The sequence below is a fragment of the Raphanus sativus genome, chromosome 4 (genome assembly GCF_000801105.2).
Source record: "Raphanus sativus cultivar WK10039 chromosome 4, ASM80110v3, whole genome shotgun sequence".
Lineage (NCBI taxonomy): Eukaryota > Viridiplantae > Streptophyta > Magnoliopsida > Brassicales > Brassicaceae > Raphanus > Raphanus sativus.
The window spans coordinates 25,717,034-25,740,387 of record NC_079514.1 but is presented as its reverse complement, the minus strand read 5'-3'; the positions used below and the strand labels follow the sequence as shown (position 1 = coordinate 25,740,387).

Sequence of the window (23,354 nt, the reverse complement as noted above, 5' to 3'; positions counted from 1 at the left end):
CTTTTTTAGAAATGGTTTTATAAATATTATAACATTTTGTATAGATATTTATATATTGATTTGTAAGCTCTTATTAATGATATAATCATCATTATTGATGATTTAAAACCTAAAAATGATGACCAAATATTTATATAATTATATACTATTATATATCTGGTATAAATCATTACTAACAAATCAATATAAATGACTTTAAGTTTTTTTTTAAATATATATATTAATCATCACAGATGATTTTAAACTAGTTTAAATAATTAATAAACTTGTTATATGATGCATCAATAGTTATTATAATATTTTTAATTAAAATTATATGTTTTATATATGTATATTATGACTTATATAGAAAAACAAAGTTTTTACAATTGTTTATAATAGAAAAATAAAGCTAGTATATTAGTTTCACTAACAACTTTTAACAACATACTTCATATTATTTATAAATAGACTATTAATGAAAAATGGAATGATTATGTATTATATAGAAAATCCATATTTGATACTATAAATGATTATGCATAAAAATAGTTAAATAGTTTGGCAACTAACATTAATTGATTCTATGATTTCCTTTTTTAGATTTGATTAAAATAAATAAAAATTAAAAATCATCGACCAATGAAATTATAAAGATTTTTTTCATGCTGCATGTATGAGTGACACGTCAGCAGAAGCTGCATGTATGAGTGACACATCAGCAGAAATCAATAAAGTGACTTCTCATTTAATCTATAGGAAATTGGTTCTATGATTTCTTTTTTGATTTGATTAAAATAAATGAAAAAAATAAAAATCATTTATAACAGAAAATAAAGTTAGTATATTATTTTTATTAACTAATTTTTAACAACATATTTCATATAATTTATAAATATTTATTAGTAAAAAATAAAAGAAATGATGAAATAGAATATAGAATTTACATAATTAGTACCATTATAAATATTATAAATAATTATGCGTAACTATATATAAATAGTTTGGCAACTAACATTAATTGGTTCTATGATTTTCTTTTTTAATTTTTTTTAAAATAAATGAAAAATAAAATCATTGACCAATGAAATTAGAAAAAAAAATTATCAAACTGTTTGTATGAGTGAAACGTCAGCAGAAGTCACTAAATTGACTTTTCAATTAATATATGTGAGGATAAACAGAAAATGAAACTAGGAAATGAACTAATGCAAAAATGACATGGGGCAATGAATGCAAACAACGAGACTACTTCTTTTGATTATTTTTGTGGATCAAACAACTCAACTTCTTCTTCTATGCAGAAATTTAAACTTGAAGCAAATAATAATTTTTATGGATTTTTTTGAATTTATAAAATGAAAACTAAGCAAGAATAAAAAGATAGAGATGATATAAATGATTGATATAACCTGGGTCAGAAGCCTTTCGTCTCTGATACCAAATGATACAGCCCCGGAAGCTAGGATGGTGAGATGGTCGATTGAATGGCGATGGTAGAGATGGGGGTGGTTGATGAAAGAGTTTCTATCCTTTTAATCCAAGCTAAACTGAAAACAAAGGAAGAAGAATGAGATAATGACTGAAGCAAATAATAACAGAAAGATTAAAATAAAGAGATAAGATAGAATGGGGATGGATTGATGGATAGATGTTTGATGGTTGATGATGGAGATGGTGTAGATAGTTGATTGACTCTCTCAAATGGTGGGTTTGATTGAATCTTTCAATCTGGAATAACACTGGTTGATGGATCACACAACAACCTATGCTAAATGAATCAATAGAACACAAGAATCACTCAATGTATTCTAAAGACAGATTTTTATTCAAAGACTCTCTTTGATAAAAACAAGTAAACTTATTTATTTTTTAAGGATCGAAAGGTGATTCTTACCATGCACGACCAAGAGCTTATATAGGCTCTGGAGACAATTATTACAAAGCTAAAAATCAGAAAGAAATCAAAGGAGATAAAAACTAGCCTTTAGAATAGAATAAATAGATTTTTGGCTTAAAAAGGGGAATTTGATGAACTCCTTGAATCTGGAAATTTTGGGCAGGAAGGCATGGTGTCTTGGGACGTCTAGGTTCCTTGAAAGTGTCTTCAGAAGGCTTTGGTCTTGGAAGAATATCCGTTGGTGATTTATTCTCCAAGTTGGGAGTGGTATCTAAAAAGGAAACTTGGTGTAAATGAAGATCCTCTTGTTCACATGCTGGCTGGTGTATGGTGGAAAGGTGGAATGCTCTTCTGGATGGTTGGATGTGTACTCTGGATGTATTTGATAACGTAAAAACTTTCCTGGTCGCCATAACTTGGTTTGGGTTTGTTTGAACCGAAAGATTGTCCAATCTTTCCATGAATTGCTCGGTTTAGCCAGTTTTGGAAAATTGATTGCATCTTGAGATTTCCTTGGCCATTTCTCCGGTTCTTGGGCTTTTTGGCTTTCCAAGAGATCTATCTTGAAGTCCATCGTTTGATTTTGGTCGTAAAGCTTTTTTATTGGGCTTGAAACAGCTTCTAAACTCGGATACTCGCAGATGAATGGTCTGGAGAATCTCTTGTTTGTAAAATTCATATCTTTCTGGTCCGAGTAACTTTGAAGATGATTACAATTTTTATGACTCCTTGTGGAGTGTAGAACGCATGAAAATTTTGTTTCATAGAAAAATTCCTCTGGGTTGGTGAGATACGCTATTTTGACTGAACACATATCCTGTTTGGGCATTTGGTTAGCTGATTGGTGCAACTGGTTGGTGCAACTGGTTCAGCTACTGATTTGATGGCCGCATCATCAGGTCTCAAAACCCTAGCGCGGATTTCGCCGCTGCTTCTCCTCGTCGATGGATACACACCACAGTGATGAATCTCTTTGTTTTGTGTTTTGTACTTGATTGACTTACGCAAAGGATATACATATTTCTTGTAGTGGTGAGTTAGCAAATTCTCTTTTGCTTGGGTTGTTAGTGCAGTTCATAATGGATAATTGCACTTTGCTTAGTATAAGTTGTTTGTATATCTCTGAGGGTGCTCTCTCTATATATCACTTTGTTTATACTATTATATTATATCAGAATCATGTATAGTAGTCACGTAAATTAGTACATGAGACTCAACCTCGTAACTAGTTATTTTTTTGTGCGACTATACTATATTGTATGTAACATAGTGTCAGTTTAGTTTTGGAGTGTTTATATCATTTGCACGTGCTTTTTTTTTTGGTAAGCGACTGGGAGAAAAAACTCCCAGCTTTTATTCAAACACCAACTTCAACCTACAAACGAACTTGTCTTGGCCTTAACGGTCCATCAATATCATCTAACAAAACATCAACAACATCCAAAGGTGCAACATCTAACTTATGAAAACCAAACGGCAAAGAAAAAGCAAGGTTAGCTAAACCATCAGCTAAGCGGTTAGCTTCCCTATACACATGAACGAATCGGACTAACCAGTCCCTTGTCGAGAAGCCATGGCACAAACGTACCAGGAAAGACAGCGGATGAGTGTCTCCAATGCCTGTTGTAAGAAACTCCACCACCATTTTAGAATCAACCTCCACCTCCAGCCTACTAATACCTTTCTCCCAAGCAATCGCCAGTCCATAGTAAACACCCCATAATTCCGCTAGAGGTGCAGAGCATCTTCCTATATTGAGTGCAAACCCGCCACACCACTCCCCATCACCATTCCGCAACACTCCCCCTGCAGATGCCAATCCCGAGTTTCCATGTGATGCTCCATCTGTATTAAGCTTCATCCACCCTACCCTAGGTGGTTCCCATTTTATCATGATCTCAACCCGCCCACTAGTCTCTAAACTCGCAGTCTCCGTCTCCTTAGCTATCATCACTTCTTTAGCTAAATTTCTCAAGAACTTAACTCTGTCTCGCCATAGCCGGTTCTCACCAAACACATTCCCACATCTCCACTTCCACCCCCACCAAATAGCCAAGGCGAACATCGTAGCCCATGGAACTCCGCTCCCTACATCCTTCTCACATAGATTCCAATATAACCATTCATACAACGTCATTGAAAAGAAGGTCTGTCTCCTCGTCGCTGGCACGAATCTATCCCATATTCCTTTCATCGCCGGGCAGTCTCTCAGTACATGCAAGATTGTTTCTATCCCTCCTCTGCAGACCTGACAAACATTAGTTCCACTTAGATGTCTTTGAAACCTCTCTGCATTTGTCATTATGGCTTGATTTCCAACGAGCCACAAAAACATTCTTACTCTTTCATGCGCTATTACCCTCCACATAGTCTTATAAAAGCTCCCCATATCCGGTCTTGGAGTATCATCACGCGTGATCAAAGCGTAAGCGGATCTTACTGTGAACTGCCCATTAGACGTCTCTCCCCAGCCCAACCGGTCCTGTGCTCCAGTAAACGTATCCACCACCACCGTCGCGAGCTCTTGCCTTGTCTCATCCATAACAAAAGGCATGATTCTGGATAGATCCCAACTCTCACCGTCTACCCATAGCTCTCTAGCTGTTATGTTTTCATATCCCTCCGGAAGATCATTGATGACAAATGTCGATAGCGGTTGATTCGACAGCCACTTATCGGTCCAAAATTTTATTTGCCTCCCATTACCAATAACCCAGTTATGACCAACAACCACCACTTCTCTGATACCCAACACCACGCTCCTCCAAGTAGATGAGACCTTCTTCCCTGCAACCATCCAAGTTGAGTCATGGATATCGCCTACAACATACTTACTTCTTAGTACCCTAGCCCATAAACTTTCTCTATCATGAAGTAAACGCCATCCCACTTTCGCGATCAACGCCTTATTCATATCCCTCGATACTCGAATCCCAAGTCCTCCATCCTTCTTTGGTCTGCATATTTTGTCCCAGGAAACCAGGTGTTGGCCACTCCCCCACACGAAGCTTCTTGATAGACTATCTAGTTTCTCCAGCGTACCCACAGGCTTAGAAAGAGATTTCAATCACATTTGTGTGCAAATAGTCTCATCTGCTGAGTTTTGCTGAGTTTAGTTGTAGTATGCATGGCTATATTCATAATTTTTTCTCTTCTTACGAATATTGAACATCTTGTCCATGTTCAATTTAATAGTATTTTTCTCAAAAAAAAATTAAAAAAAAATAAGAAATAATAAAGAAACGAAGAAGACACGTAAAGCAGAGCATATATGTACGCAAAAATTTTCTAATGTTCTAATCCTAGTGTTCTTGTCTTAGAATAGATCGAACTAAAGAGAGAGAGAGAAAGAGAGAGAGTCGTATGACTTAGAGATGAATGAATTGTTATTATTCCATGAGTAATGAGTTCATTATATAAGATTACATAGCTTGGTGACAAAGTCTAATAACTTGGAGTAGGGAACAAGTAACTTGGAGTAGGGAACAAGTAAATCTAGAACATTCCATAATAGTCATCACACAATATTCATAACACTTCCCCTTGATGTCCATTATGCGTGTAAGATGCTATCTCGTTAAAAACCGAGATTGTAATGTCATAACCGTCTAGAGTTTGTAATGCGTTTGGAATACTGCCTCGTTAAAACCTTTCCATGGTAAACCCAAAAACCCAATGTGGTAAAAACGGGAAGCCATGGATAGGAAAAAGAGTACAGCCGCATTACTTCCCCTGAAGTGAACATCACTGAAGACTTCTCAGTGATCGCATACCAATCTGCTGCATGAGCTTCCTGAGCGTGCATGTTGGTAATGCCTTAGTGAAGAGGTCGGCTGAGTTCTCGCTGGATCTGACTTGGAGTACCTTGACCTCTCCTTCTTTCTGAAGATCGTGGGTGAAGAAGAACTTGGGGAGAACATGCTTAGTCTTGTCACCCTTGATGTAACCATCTTTGAGCTGAGCTATGCAGGCCGCATTGTCTTCGTAAAGAACGGTCGGCTCGTCTTTACCATCCGTGATTCCACATGCTGTCCGAATATGGTGTGTCATGAGTCTCAACCAGACACACTCTCTGCTTGCTTCATGGATCGCCAATATCTCCGAGTGATTGGATGATGTGGCTGATATAGTCTGCTTGACTGATCTCCATGAAATGACCGTGCCTCCATATGTGAAAACGTAGCCGGTTTGGGACTTAGCACTGTGTGGGTCGGATTGGTAACCTGCATCAGCAAAATGCTTTCATGATATTCATGGCCCATTCGGATCATATGGTTTATCTCTCTTAGATAAATTCGACCATGAATGTCTTTGTATGTCCATGATCTGTCCGGATCATGACATCATCCATAATCCATCCGGATTATGTTCTTGTCCACTATATATCTTATTCATATCCTTTGACCAAAACTCTTTATGAACTTTTAGTATATGTCCATGGTCTGTTCATGAAGTGGCTATTGTGTTATAGTTTGAACTTTGAAGCTTAATCAAAACTAAACCACTTTTTGGTCAATAGGACGTTCCTCTCACTTGCACTACAAAAAAAGTCTACATTGATAGCAGATTGTTATAGCTCGTTTTACTGAACTGCATTGTAGATGATTCAAAAATTTCCGTAATATAAAATAGCATTAGATAAGCGCTATGATACAGTGAAACTTAAAATAGCACTTAATTAATGCTATTTTAAAAATTAAGTGAGCGGGAAAATAAAATCAATGATTCCGCCAATATTTAGTACGAAAGTAAATTTAAGCGCCAAAGACATTATTTAAACCGCTTTAATAATGCTGTCAAAAACATATAATAGCATTTTTCTAACGTTAAGAAAAGCTATTTGAAACCCTAAACATGATTTTAAACCCTAAATTCTAAAAATAATATTTAAACACAAATCTTTAATCTTTTTAATCTTAAACTATAGTTTTCTAAATACAAATCTTTAATCTTTAATCATACACAAAATTATACCCGAAATGAAGTGGACAAGTTGAAACCCTAAACCTATTTTCAAACCCTAAACTCTAAATATAAACTTTGAAACTCTAATATTTTCATACTGTAATCTCAATTCTTAAATTTAAACTCAAAATTTAATATTCTCAATCTCAAATATAACTTCGAGAAAAAAAACTAAATCTTCGATCAAACTTTATACTCTAAACTCTAATTTCAAACATAAACTATACATCCACTAGAAATAAACTTTAGATCTAAATTTTGATTTTAAAAATTGAACCACAAATCTTAAATATAATATTTTAATCTGATAATATTCAAATTTTAACCCAAAATTTCAAACCTAAACCCTATACCTCACATCAAACTGCATTTCATATACACTTTCTTAATTTTCAAAACCCTTTGAATTTTTTAACTCAAAAATCCAAATCTAAACTATATATATTCTAAACTCTAAAACATTTATACTTTTATTATATAGCTTTAAATTTGTAAATCAAATCTTATTTCTCATGCTCTTAATCTTAAATATAACCCTATATCCTTTAAACTCTAAACCCCAAACCTTATATTCTAAACTCTTAAACTATTTAACTTTATCTTATACTTCCAATTATTTAACTTTTAAAATTTATAAACTAAGTCATATTTTTCAAACTCCAAACTTTAGAGTTAGATATATATCCTTTAACTAACATTGAACCCAAACTTTATATTAACACTTACTTAAACTTCAAACACCAATAATCTCTTAAACTCTAAACTAAAAATCTGTTTTTAAAATTAATCTTAAGCATCCAATGATATAGCAGCAAAAAGTAAACATAAAAGAAAAAAAATTCTATTGGCCAATACACTTTTCACATGGATCACCATTCCAGCCGTTAGATTGAGTTTCAATCAATGGACAATTTTTTTTTTGTTTTCTTTCTTCTTTCTCCTTCTCTCTTCAGATCTACGGATCTCTCATCTCTCCATCTTCTGTTCTTTTCTCTTTCAAAGTCCATCTCCTCCATATTTGTTCTCCTCTGTTCTTCATCATCTTCTCCATCTTCTACTCACCACTTTCTTCACCGCTCACCGTACTCTTTTCACCGCCTTGAGTTCGAGTCTGATTCAAGACATATGAGGCACGCTGGCCGTCCCACCACCGCCACTTGGTTTGAACTCTCTCTCTCTCTCTCTCTCTCTCTCTCTCTCTCTCTCTCTCTCTCTCTCTCTCTCTCTCTCTCTCTCTCTCTCTCTCTCTCTCTCTCTCTCTCTCTCTCTCTCTCTCCGTCCATATATCACTCTGTTTTGAACTGATTTTTTGTGTTCTACGGTTGGAGGAGGAAAGGCGAGGTGGAAGTGGTGGTGCGGCGGAAGACGGAGTTCCAGTAGATCTGGAAGAAGCTGGAGAAGAGGAGTCTTCATGGGGAAGACGACGTCCACATGGTGAATCCTCGGAAGCTGCGTCGAAGGAGGCGCACGGAAGCTGTAGCAGAGACGACGGTTGAGGAGGAATCAAAAGCGGCTGGAGTTTTCTTTTTTTTTAGGTTTAGTGCTTTTTTTTAGGGTTTTCCGGTTTAGTGTAAACCGAATTGGATAAACCGTTGTGGTTTACTTTATTTTTATTTTTTTCTGGTTTAGTTTTGTAAACCGAAATTTATTTATCATTAAATTTAATTTTTTTTTAATTATAAAAAAATGGGTTTAATTTTAATTATTTTAATTTAGTTTTTTTTTAAATTTTAGAATGACCTATCATGGCACGAAATATGAACCATCATTTAATTTAATAATAGCATTCAAATATTGCTATGTATCTCTATTTTTTGTAGCGTTACGAAAATGCTATCGTAGAAGGGGTACCTATGATTGCTGCCGCATACATAGCATTTGGTAAAATGCTATCAAACCCTTAACATAGCATAAAACCCGCGCTAACAATGTACATATTTCTTGTAGTGTTGGATGGTTTAGGTCGGATTTAAGACCTAGAGGAACTGGTCAGAACAAGCTGGACGGGGTGGATTGGTCGGGACCAATGATGATTAAGGTTGAACTAGGTCGGACATGATCCTAGTCGGTATGGTTCCCTTTGGTCGTGAATCTGATGGATTCTCAGACCATTTGATCAATCTATTCTTGGTACGTTGGATCATAGATCCCAACATTCATATACGGCTAATGATCTCTACTATAGATCATCGTAGTCTCTTCATAGTCTTTCCAAGAATCAATCATCTTAATCATCCTTTCTTTAAGTATAAACACAAGGAATATATTGACTACTATATGGACTGTTCTGAAACGTTCTTATAGAACTTTCTACTAAGCATCACTTAGTCTTATCATATCGTGTGTACATACACGCATGCAGCTGCATTTCAGTCCATGAACAACGCAGGAACGATGTTGTTCTATGAGAACTTCTTTCTCATTTCTCAAGGTATCTTATGTTACCTTTATATCTAGTGCTATCCAATGTCTACTACATCTTCCTTAGATGTCCAAATCTTTATTAATTTCGATATTGGGTAGTAGCATTCACCACCTAGGAATTTATTTCCTTGTTCCTTAGTCCCTGTGAGTATCCTTGTGTGATCAAGCCATTCCTTTTGAATGCTTTATGTAGCAACATATACGACCACTTTTCTGTACTTTCATGTTCTACAGCTCACGATTTTCTTTTCCTCACAAGACTCATCTGTTCACTGGTTAGATGGCGTCTATCTTATGTATTTGGCCAATACGCTCATCATATACATTCTTTACTATAACTCCACGTCCCATTCATTTCTCTATGATGAGTACTCTTACATGGGTTAGTGATCCTCGCATATCTCTTATGCTCAAGTGCTTTCTCTTTATCACTTATGAGTGTGTGTATGTGTCGACACCTTATATAATGTTCCATCGCGTTCTATCGCGTTCTAGACATGATACAATCGATTGAGATTTTATTATTATCAGGATCATTGAATACTTTGTAGTTTGCAAGGCTACATTGTATGATACCTGTACCTTAGGACCGGCCGGTCTTATCTCATTGTCTAGTATGGTTTCTCTTTCATGAACCCGGATCTATCATTATGAGCACCTTAACTTTTCTATCTGTGGTTCATTATATATGGAACATTCTGGTCTATCTTCTATAGACTTTTACAGCAACTTGATTATGTCTCTACTAGGACATTTATATAGTGGTGCTAAGCTGGTATGACTTAGTCATTCTTTCGGGTCTGTCTGGCTATCATTCTTTCTTTGTTTATGGACGTCCAGTACATATATATATATATATATATATATATATATATCTGGTCCGAGGATCTTTGCCAAGACTTGGATGGTTAAAACCATTCCACTTTCACTTTCTATTTACCAGCTTATAGCTTTCTCCATGATGTTGGATAGTCGGATTCATCTTGTATGTAATCAGTGTACCTCGGCCACAATATGATCACCTTTGTTTGGCTCATGGTCTCATTGAATTCGTGGGAGAAAGATCATGTTTTCTTATCCAACATATATTCCCTATTTTCATCTCATCCTTAGATGAGGTATTCCATCCTAGATGGCACATAGGTATGTGGTGGTTTATTCATAAAGTCTTAGGATGGTCTATATCTGGATTATGACTCTTTATCATCTTTAGACGGGAATATTTATGCTCACTTTATATGGCCTGATGTATCTTATCTTTCATACATGTATTCTTGTGGTGTACCCAAGCTTATAGACTTTTGAAGTCTCAACCTTATAGATTATGCCTTATACGGCCAAGCTATAATGCCTTATGGCCTTCGGCCAGGCTTATCATGTTCGGGTTTTATAGTATGGTCATGGACCACACGGAGTGTTTATTCTCCCCCTCATGAACATGCTATAAAATACGTTTGTTTGTCCTCACTTAAACGTAATGCTTGGACGGCCAGCATGGTTTTAGACCATGTTACACGAATTTGTGGTCTGGTCATGATCACGGGTTTTGTCCTCACTACCCTTATGATCAGATTATACTTTCGTATTGCTTGGAACAATGAAGCCTACTGAGTTTCCCTTGTGTACATGTTTCACAACGTGAGATCTTATGTGATAACTCTTTGTGCCTTAGTAATTTTAAACTTTGCATCAAGTTCGGACCAGGATGGCTAATCCGGTCATGCCATAAAGTGTATAAATTCGTTGGTGAACCTTACTGGTTACCTAGGCTTTTATGCCTTATCACACTGATCCTTAGCATAGTATTAGATCAGTAGGGAGAATGTAGTCTCGACCTCTCTTATATATATGCCTTTGGCGATTTTCATAAGCTAAAGGGACATTTCCTTTTGCTTTGCCCATTGGTTTATTATAGAAACCATTTTGATGTGGCTTGTAATGCCATTTCGACCTTTACTCCCTCCTCGGCCATGATTGGATCTACAACCACGGTTATTGTGGTATCCTTGTCCACGGCCAGTGGAGATTTTGGGTCTCTCTCAATGGGTCTTAGGTGATAAATTTCGTGCCTCTTAAGGCCGTGCCTTAGGCGTGGTGGTCTAGACATACTCTTCTCGAGTTTTCATTCTCATATGTCAATCAAAAATATTTTTCAAGCAAATCAATCAATGAAGATAAAATAAAAACTTTTATTAATGCTATAAAATTTTGAATGACAAAACACCAAATCATAAGTATGAAATCAGAATGTTTAAAGGCTTTAGACAATGGTCTAGCCGGCCACTCCATCTGTCACTTTGGACGTGGCTCCCATGGATTATTCATCATCACTATCTGCCTCATAGCCGCTCATATCATCTTTCATCTGATTCATCTGTTCATTTTGAGATAAGTATAAGAACAGATCGTTGTATGTGGTGAAACCTTTATCTCGATAGGTTAGTTGTAGGAATAGATCTTTTGGATCTGCTGTGGAGAAAACTTTTTCAAGTAATTCCTCCTCTGTCAACTTTTCACCACAAAACATCAGTGTATGAGCTACTTTGGATAGAGCATAATTGTATTTTTCCACGGACCCAAAGTCCCGGAAACTGAGGCTGATCCACTCATGCCTTGCCTTTGGTAATATCACCTTAGTGTATTTGGACTTTAACTCTGTCCAAAGGCATCGAGAACTTTGTATATCTTGGTACTGATTTCTCAGTTCCACATTGAGATGATGGCGCATTACTGTTAATGCCTTATATTTCTCATTCTCGGTTCCATGATCATCCTTGATGATACATTCACTAAGACCTTCTATCGTTAGTATAACCGAGATATTTATTGCCCATCTTAGATAGTTCTCTCCAGAGTATCTAGGGTATCATAGTCCATGGGTTGGAATCTCAACTTCTGAAATCATATCAAAATGATTTAAGTGTTAGTACATACAATTTCTGATGCCATTCGGCTATACAAGAAATAAAAGGCACTCGGCCAGTATGTAAACAATAAAGTCATATGGCTTGTGTGACCAATGCCATTCGGCTATTACACAATTAAGATCACACGGCCAGCAAACAAATAAGAGGGCCACACCGCCAGTTTGCATTCTCATTAGAAATTTACTTTCTCGTAACTCATCCATCTCTTAATCAACTTGTTTGATTTATAAATCCCTTGAAAATAGTGGGATGGACGAGTGCATGGTCTAGCCATACCATATGGTATGCTACATCGACCCATGCGGTTTAATGGTCTAGTAGTACCATTCAATACACTTCCTCGACCAAATAAAATGGATCATGATTTAGCTGCACTGTGGTGCGCATCATCCATCACCAGTGATTGTGGATCACCGTGGATCATCGAGAATCATCGTGGATCACCTTGGATCACTGATCATCGTAGATCATCGCGGATCATCGAGGATCATCATGGATCATAGATCAACGCGGATCATCGTGGATGATCACCGTGAATCACGGGTGAAAAATCTAGTTGCACCTGAGGGTGAACATCATCAACCATTGATTTTGTTTTATGGTCTAATTGTACTTAAGAGTACGTATCATCGACCTTTACTTCATATGGTCTAGTCATACCTATTGGTATGCATCATTGACCTAAAAGAAAAATCATGGTCTAGCTACACTATGGTGTGCATCATCGACCAAAAGTTGTGGAAAACATTAACCTTATGTTTTGTTTGGACATATAGCGTGTCATCCTTAAAGGGGTATCACTTGTTGTCCATACAAAACTAAAGTCATGTAATCACATGCTTTATATTTTAGGGTTTAGGGTTTCTTAAAATCGGACTTAAACTTTAAGGATTAGGGTTTAAAATTCAAATCTGATTTTAGAATTAGGTTAAACATTGACCTTAAATTTTGTTTGGACATATAGCGTGTCATCCTTAAAGGGGTATCACTTGTTGTCCATACAAAACTAAAGTCATGTAAAACTATTAAGGGTTTAGGGTTTTGATTTTAAAATAAAACAAGAACTAAAATCAACCAAATCAAATCGCAAAACCTTTTAAATCGGATTTAAGATGAAGAGAAGTTTGAAATACGAATTGCTTGAACCACAAGTAAAGATTAGGGTTCTTGAGATCTTACCTTTAACTTTGCCGATTCTTCTCCTTGGTTCTTTTCTTAGAAACTCTTGATGGTTGATCTTGGAGCTGGATCGTGCTGATAATGTGTTCTAATCCTAGTGTTCTTGTCTTAGAATAGATCGAACTAAAGAGAGAGAGAGAAAGAGAGAGAGTCGTATGACTTAGAGATGAAAGAATTGTTATTATTCCATGAGTAATGAGTTCCTTATATAAGATTACATAGCTTGGAGACAAAGTCTAATAACTTGGAGTAGGGAACAAGTAACTTGGAGTAGGGAACAAGTAAATCTAGAACATTCCATAATAAACATCACACAATATTCATAACATCTAAGCTTTTTATTGTGTCTTTTTCTCATTATTGCTCTTTGTGTTGCATCATCTCACGGATTGGACACCATGAAACGCACACAAAACACACATAACTAAGCAGTCTTTAATTATTATTTTTTTGTAACACAAGCGGTGTTTAATTAATTTCTGAATTTGTATGATCTATCTCGTTTGGTATTTTAGAACAACACATGCAGAGTGCATTGTTTTATGTTTTACACTATTGAAGTTTTTTTGCATTTGAAGATATGACATAAAAAGGTATTAGTAATTTCAATTCTCTCATGATGTGTGTTTATGCATTATAAATACTCAAGAAGACATTGAATGGCATTCTTTTTTTTTTGGTGTAAATATTAAAATTTATACCACTTTTCTGTTTTTTAGAGATTACAATGTTGTGAAAACACAACTTATTACAACAAGAGAGAGGAGGAGGAATCAAAGAAACAAAAGACACCGAAAAGAACACTGAAACATAATGGAGAGCAGAAAGAAAGAGACACTAGCTATAGGGGTCTAGGAAGCAAAAGAACAACTCGAGCAGGGAAGGCGACGGAGCTGTAACGGACGGCAGAGAGAGGGACAGTAAACGATCCCGCAACCGACGGTCCACCACTCTGAAGAAGGCCTGATGAGTTGAGGAGACGCCTTGGAAGATGCGAGCATTCCGCTCACGCCAAAGGCTGTAGATGATGGCTTGATTAATGAGTTTGAGGACTATGACCGCACGCGCATGAGGGCCCTGAAGCTGCCGACACAAGACGACCACATCAGATAGCGAAGCTGGAGGCACCGCCATGTACCTGCCACAAAAACGAGACCAGATAGCAACTGCATAGGGACAACCAAAAAACAAATGACTAATAGACTCGTCTGCAGCCGAGCAAAGAACACAACCTGGTGGAACATTTAAGCCCCAAGAGATCAATCGGTCTCTAGTTGGTAACCTTCTAAGAAAGGCAGTCCAAGAAATGAAAGAACAACAAGGAACCTCCTCCTTGAACCAAACCACAGAGTGCCACAAAACAGGGGGACTAGCAATACGAATCCTCTCCCACGTCGTTTTCGACGAGAAGGATGCAGCAAAACCACCCGACCGATTTCTCCAAGCATAAGCGTCTTCCACATCAGATGAAACAGGGACCGAAATTGTTGATAAAACAATGTGGAGAGTGACAGCGTTCTCTGACCGCGCCGGAGGAAGATTCCAGTTACCATTGGACACTGCTTGAGACACCGTAGCATCAATAGGAATCCTAAGAGCTCGAGGTCCCGCAGGACCGAACATTAAGTACAAAGGTCCCAAGTCAGTCCAGTAGTCGTGCCAAAACAGAGCCCTATTACCATTTCCAATGCTGCATCGAAGAAAATTTTGCAGTTGATCCTTCATTTGAAGCATACTTCTAACAGTCATGGAGAATCGAGTGGAGTCAGCTATGAGCCAAATGCTTCTTCCACCAAACCGATTATTGGTAAGCCATGGAACCCAAAGAGACCCCGGACCATAGAAGAACAGCCAAATTCTCTTTAGTCTAAAGACCATTTCGAACTCTTCGAGGTTCCTGATTCCAAGTCCACCTTCTGACTTCGGTTTGCAAATATTTTCCCATGAAACTCTAGCCCCTGCAGCAGAAACCGTACTGTTTTTCCACAAAAAGCCAGAGCATAGAGAGTCCACTTTAGCATAGAACCACTTAGGCAGCACAAAAACCGAACTCCAGAAGTTAACCATAGAATAGATGACTGAGTATATCATTGTGACTTTGCCGGCAAAGGATAAGAACTTAACTGTCCAGGAATGCAGCTTAGAGGTAATACGATCAATGAAGGGCTGTAATGTGGCAGCTGAGATACGCTTGGGGCTCAGGGGCAAACCTAGATAACGTGTCGGAAATGCTCCGCGCCTGAAGCCAGAAAGAAGAGTCAGTGCAGAAGCTTGAGTTGCCGAGTAGCCTCCATAGAAGATTTCTGATTTTGATTCATTGGTATCCAGCCCTGACCAGTCCTTAAATTGATTCATAACAGCCTTAATCCCGTCAGTGGAAGCGCTTGTTCCATCAAAAAAAACCAAGAGATCATCCGCAAACAGAAGGTGAGTGAGCTTAGGAGAGGAGCACAGCGGATGAAGTCTGAAAGAACCATCAATTTCTGCTTTGTCTAGCATGCGAGAGAGAACCTCCATAAGCATAATGAAGAGGTATGGAGATATAGAGTCACCTTGACGGAGACCCTTTTTTCCTTCAAAGAAACCAGCAAGCTCCCCATTAATAGCAATAGAGAACCTAGGGGAGGAGATGCACTCTTTAATCCAGACAATGAACATTGGAGGGAAGTGCTGTGCTTCCAAGACCTTAATTACAAAGTCCCAGCACACCGTGTCAAACGCTTTCCGGATATCAATCTTGAGCATAGCACTTTTAAGACAGGAGGGCTTATTGTAATCCTTGATAAGCTCGGTCGCCAGCAAGACGTTCTCTCCAAGGCTACGACCCTTTAAGAAAGCTGTTTGGTTCGGGCTAACACACTCAGTCAAGATCGGATTGAGACGGTTGGCTATAATTTTGGAGATCAGCTTGTACACAATATTACAGCAACTGATGGGTCTGTACTCGGTGAGACTGCAGGCCTCCGGCTTCTTAGGAATTAAAGCAATAGCTGTTGTGTTCATATCCTTGAGCAGTTTCCCATTTCTAAAAAATTCAGTGACAGCCTTTATGATATCAACTCCCACTGTGTCCCAAGAAGCTCTAAGAAACTCTACAGAGTAACCATCTGGCCCTGGACTCTTGTTCAAAGGCATAGCAAAGAGAGTAGCTTTTATTTCGGCTGCAGAGACTTCACGCTTCAGGTAGCGCTGTTGCAGGTCAGAGCAGCGAAACGGAAGAAGAGTTTGCAGCTCATCAGTGGATACAGGCGAGGAAAGGAGGTCAGTGGATCCGAGAATGCCTTTGAAGTAGTCTGCAGCATGTGCCTTGATGACGTCGATAGAGAAGTACAAGCGAGCATCTGCATCTTTCAGATAATGAATATGATTTCTAGAAGCGTGGCTTGATACTGTGCGGTGATAGAAGGGAGTATTACGGTCTCCAATATCAGCCCACCGAACCCTTGACTTCTGCTTGTAAAACTTCTCCTCCGCTTTGAGAAGCCCATTTAGTTGTCCCCTTTCTTCATGTTCCACACGAGCTGTTGCAACATCAGGAGTAGTTAGGAGAGATCTTTGAAGCACATCGAGCTTCTCCTGCTGTGCTTTCACTCTAAGGGAGATACCGCTGTAATGACGCTTGTTCAGCCTACGCAAAGGCTTTTTTAAAAGCTTAAGAGACCTAACCAACTTGAACTGATCAGTACCAGTGATCTGGCCACAATCCCAAGCTTCATTAACCGTCTCAGCATATTCTGGGTGATCTATGACATGATGGAAGAACTTGAAGGGTTTAATCACATGACGACGGATGGAAGGCATTCGAAAAAGGCAGGGAGTATGGTCAGATTGAGATGGGTCCAAGAACTCAGCATAAGAATCAGAGAAAGCCGTAGACCATGCCTGATTAATGAAAGCATGGTCAATCTTAGTGGAGATTGGGTTATCATCTTGACAATTTTTCCAAGTGAATGGTAATCCTTTTGCCTGCGCTTCAAAGAGTTGAGCATCCTGCAATCCAATGTTTGCTTCATCCATGCCCGAGACATCAACACGGGTAGTTAGGTGTTTGGAGTGATGAGAAGAGCGCAGCATTTGATTAAAATTCCCAAGCACTGACCAAGGATGAGTGGCTACCGGAGAGTTCCCCTGAAGTTCTGCAAGATTAGTCCACAAGTTTCTCCTATCATCCAGCAGATTAAAACCATAAACAAACGTGACAGTGAGCGAGATGTTTTCTGAGAGAATAGAGACTCCGCACATGATTGATTGAGCTGTTGCCTCATAGATAACCATAGTAACAGTAGGATCCCAAACCAGTATAATCCTGCCCGAGATATCATCATCATAGTTTCCAAAAAACTTCCAACCCCTTGGAATAGCTCCTAAGACTCTATCTTTATTACTCTCCAAAATGTGTGTTTCCAAAAAAGCTCCGAATAGAGGCCGATGAATATTAATCCAGTCTTTGGCCATCGTGTGGCGTCTGTCACTATTGAGACCACGCACATTCCACGCAAAAAACATATCTAATATTTTTAAAGATTTTTCGTGACCTTGCGGCCACTCTTCCGGTTCCCAACCAGAAAAAATGGATTATATCGCTCATGTTCCTCCACAGGGTGAATGTTGTTGTCGGTGTTGCAATCAGGGGTTGAAGCCGCTGCAGCAATACCTACAGCATCATCAGCCTTACCATTCACTGAAATAGCCGTGATGCTATCCTCAGAGGGCAGAGATAGAATATCATCATCACTATCAGCTGAAGATAATGTGGCCAGAACATCAAAAGCACCAAAAGAAATCCTTTGCAAGGGAGCAACAGGGAGTGGTGATTGAGTGGAAATCAGATCGGTAGCAGGAGCAATCTGGCTAGTAGCCATCTCAGCGACTGAAGGATCCTCATTGCAGGTAAGTTGAGGAATTTCTCCCTCCTCGAGATCACCCACAGAATCCTCCTGAGATGTAGCTTCATTAGCAGGTAACACTTGTAAATCCGTAGAAGCCACATCGTTAGCCACTTGGGAGGAACTACGTTGCACAGGGACGTAACGAAGAGTCCCTTGCTTGACCTTTTTCTCAGTATAACGTCCTGGTCTAGATCGAGATCGCCTTCTTGCTGACTTAGATAGTGGTGGGGGAGGAGGTGGAGGTGGAGGAGATTTGACCCCCTTAGAACGTATAGGCGCTTCAGGGCATTTAATAGGATTATGCCCATATTTCTTACACAACTCACATTTAACAGGGAGCCAGGGGTATGAGACTGCAATCATCACTTCCCTACCATTTGAGAAGCCCGAAACAATCTGATGAGGCAGAGGCTCCGTGAGGTCAACACGAACGAAGAGTTTTGCTACCTCGAAGTTCTCTTTACGCTCTGTTTCAGGAGCTAGTGATTCCGGTTTACCAATGGCAGTAGCTAGCCGACTCAAACTCTCGTTGTTGAAGAGCAAGTAAGGGACGTTACGCATTTCCACTGGAACAATAGCGCTAGTTAGAGGAGCCTCATCTGGAGAATAGTCAGGAGACCAAGGCGCAACAAACATAGGTAGACCGCCAATATTCCAGCAGGTACGTGAAAGGAGCACCTCTCTAGTTCTTGGGTTCGTAACTCGAAGTAAATAAATGCCTTCACCAATGTTATGAACAAAAATCCTCGGACCAGTTCTAGCCCAAACTGCATTGACCACACCAATGATTTTGCCCATTGAAGGATAGTCTCCATGGAAACGAGCATAAATGAAGTCCTTGAATTCCAGCTTTGCAGCTTCGATGTTCTCATCTGGAATAAGCACAAACGGAGCACCAGAAACATGTTCAACCGGAGTACCCAGTTCTTGTAACTGAGCCGAACTTTTGAGCATAGAAGCATAATTCTGGGCTTGGAGAGGAACCTTAGTAGCAGAATCAGAGGCTACAGGAAGACCAGCTTCAGAACCACTGCAAGGAAGCCTCGGAGACTTAGGCAGCGATCCCGGAGGAGAAGTAGCTTGCGCAAACGGTAGGGAGGACTTAGTTGAAAGAGAGCCTGTTTGACCGAAGAGACCAACGCCAAGAAACGGAGACGCAGAAGCAGAGATCGAAGAACCAGAAGCAGCGAGAGATAAATCCACCGCAGAAGAAGACCCAGACGCAGCGAGAACAGAACCAACAGGAAACGCAGCGAGAACAGAACCAACCGGAGACGCAGCGAGAACAGAACCAACCGGAGACGTAGTCCCGGAGACCATAGGAGATGAACCAAAAGGAAGCGTAACAAGAGAAGACAGATTTGTCTTGGGAAACACTAAACCAGAGTGAACAGAATCAACCACCGACGGAGCAGGGCGAGATCCCGATTTGAGCTTTTTCTTAGCCATGGATGAGATCCTGGCGGATTTTGACAGGCGGAAGGCTTTAAAGGAACGGAAGAAAGGCGGATGATGCTTCTTCTTGGAGATGAGCATCGCTACATGGAGGAGGAGAAGAGGCAGAGAGCAGAGGAGAGAAGAAAAGAACAATCGCCGGCGAGCAGAAGCCCTCCAACGGCGGAGCCAACGGTAATATTCAGATCCCCTTTTTTATCGCAGGAGAGAGAAGAGAGCCGCCGACTTCGTCCTGAATGGCATTCTTATCATGAACAAATGAATTTGATGAAGAAAAAGTCTACGATGTTTTGTAACTCGGGTTAATTTAGGAGTGGTGTAGTCAAACACAAACATAATTTTAAAATGCAATTAGTTTTGTTAAAGCACAACTAAAAAATCAATTACATATGTGGAAATTAGGTTTGGGTATTTTGTTATCGGTTTGATTCGGTTCAGATATTTTGGGTATCGAGTAGTTTTGATAAAGGGTTGGAGAATCCATTTACTATTTGGCTTAGTCTGGTTTGGTTTCGATTCGAATGGTTTTGGGTTTGGTTATGAAAGAAAACTAGGGACAAAAAATATCCAGAATTTTCCGTATAGTTCTAGTTTAGTTATCTTGGGTTGTTTGGTATACTATTGGATATTTTAGATAAAATATAAAATAATTAGAATGCTTTGGGATAAAAGTTTCAGATTTTTCAGATTTTTTTGAATATTTTTTGGATAATTTATAATAATTTTATTTTTTTTTAATTTTTCGAATACTTTTAATAGATTTTTAAATTATAAGTATATATATTTAGTTGTGTTATATGTATATATAACCAATATTTTATATATTTAATTATTCGTTTGGTTCCGGATCGATGTGGTTATTTTGGATATTGAATATAAGAATCATTCGGGTAAATGTGAGTTTCGGTCTGGTTTAGGTCTAGTGGAAATAATTAGAAGTGAAAATACTGTGTAGTTTAGTGATAAGTCTTGGTAACTTAGAGCATAAATATCAGTTGGTTCTAAGATTAGTCCTAAGTGATTTTGGTGTGGGATCCACCACTTTTTCTCAATTACCCAACCCATATGTCCTAATATAAGAAACGTCCTAAATTCTGTCCTTAACCTTTTTCTCTTCTTCCTCCATCTGATTGGTTTCTCTCCATGTGATCGGACAAAAGAAAATTAAAAAAAAAAACAATTTACTTTAGGACTTTCACAAGTCCTATTGATAATGATGCTCTTAGGTGGTGTAGTGATGAACATGAAAGTATACGGGAATTAAATAGAGAACCTATAGTTTAAGGGATATACCGATGTCAACCCAATAAATATTCATTTTTGTCATTTTGAATTTACTAGGCCGAGGCCCATACCATAAACCGCCAAAACAGGTGGAATAGCTTTTAATTCCCATTCAATATGGTCTCAGTTCAAGACCAAAATCCTGCTTCCCGAGAATCTTTGAAACAAGGGCCGACCTTAATACTCCAACCATCCGGCTTCTTCACTATCGTACTACAAATATAGTAGCCAAGACCTTTCAACTCCAACCATAAGAATCAAATAGTGTTTTTGATCTTCCCATATCCATAGTAAGTTTCCTGTATCGATCTTGTTTGAAACAAATACCAGACGTAAGAAAGCTGAAATTGTGTATAATTAGTTATTGTTTTCTTCAGGTGCTGTAACTCAAATGGTTGGGAAAAAGATAGGGTTTGATATATTCAGCGGTTTACCTGATGAACTTCACTCTCACATTGTCATTTCTTCCCATGAAAACCGCTGCTTCTACATCACTTCTCTCCAGAAAATGGCGCTATCTCTTTGCTTGTAACCCTAATCTTGTTTTTGATAACCACAAGGTTTCTACAAGTTTTATAAATTTCGTGGATAGAGTATTGGCTTTGCAAGGCAATTCTCCTGTACACAAGTTTTCTTTAATTATCAAAGATGATGATCGCGATAATCCTGTTGTTCCAATCCGTATATTTACCTGGATTCTCAATGTGTTGAGACGTGGTGTCTCGGATCTTAATCTGTTTGTGGATTTGCAATCGGAATCTCTGCTTCCTTCAAAGATTTTCTTAAGCGAGACATTAGTTAGGCTTAAAATAAAGTCTGGATATGGCGCCAACATTAAACTTGATGACAACCAAGATGTATATCTTCCAAAGCTTAAGACTCTGTTTCTTCAGGCAGGTTATGAAAATCATGGTATTGGGCTTGCTAAGCTACTTTCCGGTTGTCACATGCTTGAGGAACTAATTATGTATGATATATCTTGGTTACTATGGAATTTTTCATCTGTGTCTATCACAACTCTCAAGAGACTAACATTTTGCTGGGGCGAGATTGATACTAATGCAAAGAGTGTGTCAATTGACACTCCCAGCCTTGTCTACTTGAATTTTACTGATACAATCGCCGACGCGTATCCGATTGTGAATCTCTGTTCGCTTGTTGAAGCCCGTATCTGTCTTCGAATGTCATACAAGCAATATGGAAAGGCGCACTTTTTGGATGAGGCTAGCTTTTCAGATTTACAGCAGATTAATTACTCCAAGGGTAACAAGAAGGTCGGTAACGCAACAGATTTCATCATGGGAATACGCAGTGTGCATATCCTTTATCTATATGCTGACACTCTTGAGGTTTGTATTTCATTACTCTAATCGTTCTTGCTTTTATGATTTCAGTTAACTATAAAATTGCGAATCGTCATGTTGCTCTTGATTTGTTTCAGGTACTTACATGCTGTTGTGAAACAATACCACTATTCAACAACCTGACTGAGTTAACTATCGAGAGTAGCCCTAGAGTAGGGTGGAAACCATTGATGGATCTACTCAACAACTCTCCAAATCTGGAGACTCTTGTCTTTCAAGTATGAAAATAGCTACTTTTAAATGCCTTTTTATCTGTGTTTCTTTATACCTGAGATATTTTCCCAGGGACTCGTCAACAAAGCGACGGACAGTTGGGGTGATCTGTGTTTCTGCCAACTTTTCGTTGAGGAAGAGGAGATTTTTAGTTGCCTATCTTCAAGTACGGTGAAGGTATTAAAGATATATAGGATGGGTGATTACTATGGTAACATGGAGAGCCAGATTGAGCAGATCAAGTATTTCTTGGAGACAATGCCTAATCTTGAAAAAATTATACTGCACCATACTGCATGGACTGTAGAAGATGTGACTCACGTTTCAAGGCAACTTAAGAGGGTAATATCAACAGTAGCTTCATCCATCTGCATTGTCCAACTAATCTCTGATAACACTCCCCAAGCTTTGGTTGTAGCTTAAATGATCTTCTCTTGTTTATGCTTTATTTTTTGTTATATAAAGACCTGCTTTTTAGGCTTTGTCCTTTGGCCAACAATGTTAACTTCATGTTTTTGTTGCTTCAGTTCTCATGTTCGGGTAACTATACTTGTGAAATGCAATGCAGACAAGAGACCTAACTTGTCATGGCAGTTACTTTACAGAAAAAAAAAAACATTAATAGTTATCTCTTCTACAAGGAAAACTGCTCGGAGTTCAATATTTTTTGTTGGATAACGAAAGTGTGCGCACTGTTCAATTTTTTTACATAAGACTTAGGTGATTGTTAATTAGTTCGGTTATAATAAAGTTAAAGAGTTAGGAAAATTGTGTC

The 23,354-nt window shown here is 38.4% G+C and overlaps 1 protein-coding gene, 1 long non-coding RNA gene and 1 pseudogene across 3 annotated transcripts; 2 read left to right on the top strand and 1 right to left on the bottom strand.

Annotated features, from left to right (window-relative positions):
* The first annotated feature begins 7,614 nt into the window (after positions 1-7,614).
* LOC130511902 (uncharacterized) lies at positions 7,615-8,546 on the top strand. 2 transcript variants are annotated; one of them, XR_008945421.1, is made up of 2 exons: positions 7,615-8,004; positions 8,181-8,546. It is a non-coding gene; the product is annotated as an uncharacterized LOC130511902 (long non-coding RNA). The 2 variants fall into 2 exon arrangements; XR_008945420.1 differs by having other exon boundaries at positions 8,173-8,546.
* A 5,522-nt stretch (positions 8,547-14,068) lies between these two features.
* On the bottom strand, positions 14,069-15,108 carry LOC108833046 (uncharacterized). Its single transcript, XM_018606492.2, has one exon. It carries the CDS (start codon positions 15,106-15,108, stop codon positions 14,212-14,214), a length of 897 nt encoding a protein of 298 aa, XP_018461994.1. The 3' UTR covers positions 14,069-14,211.
* Positions 15,109-21,393: 6,285 nt separating this feature from the next.
* LOC108858313 (F-box/LRR-repeat protein At4g14103-like) lies at positions 21,394-23,002 on the top strand (annotated as a pseudogene).
* The last annotated feature ends 352 nt before the right edge of the window (positions 23,003-23,354 follow it).

Coding starts and splice junctions, on each gene's coding strand:
- LOC108833046 (XM_018606492.2), bottom strand. CDS start 15,108: ATGCTTCAAATGAAGGATCAACTGCAAAATTTTCTTCGATGCAGCATT.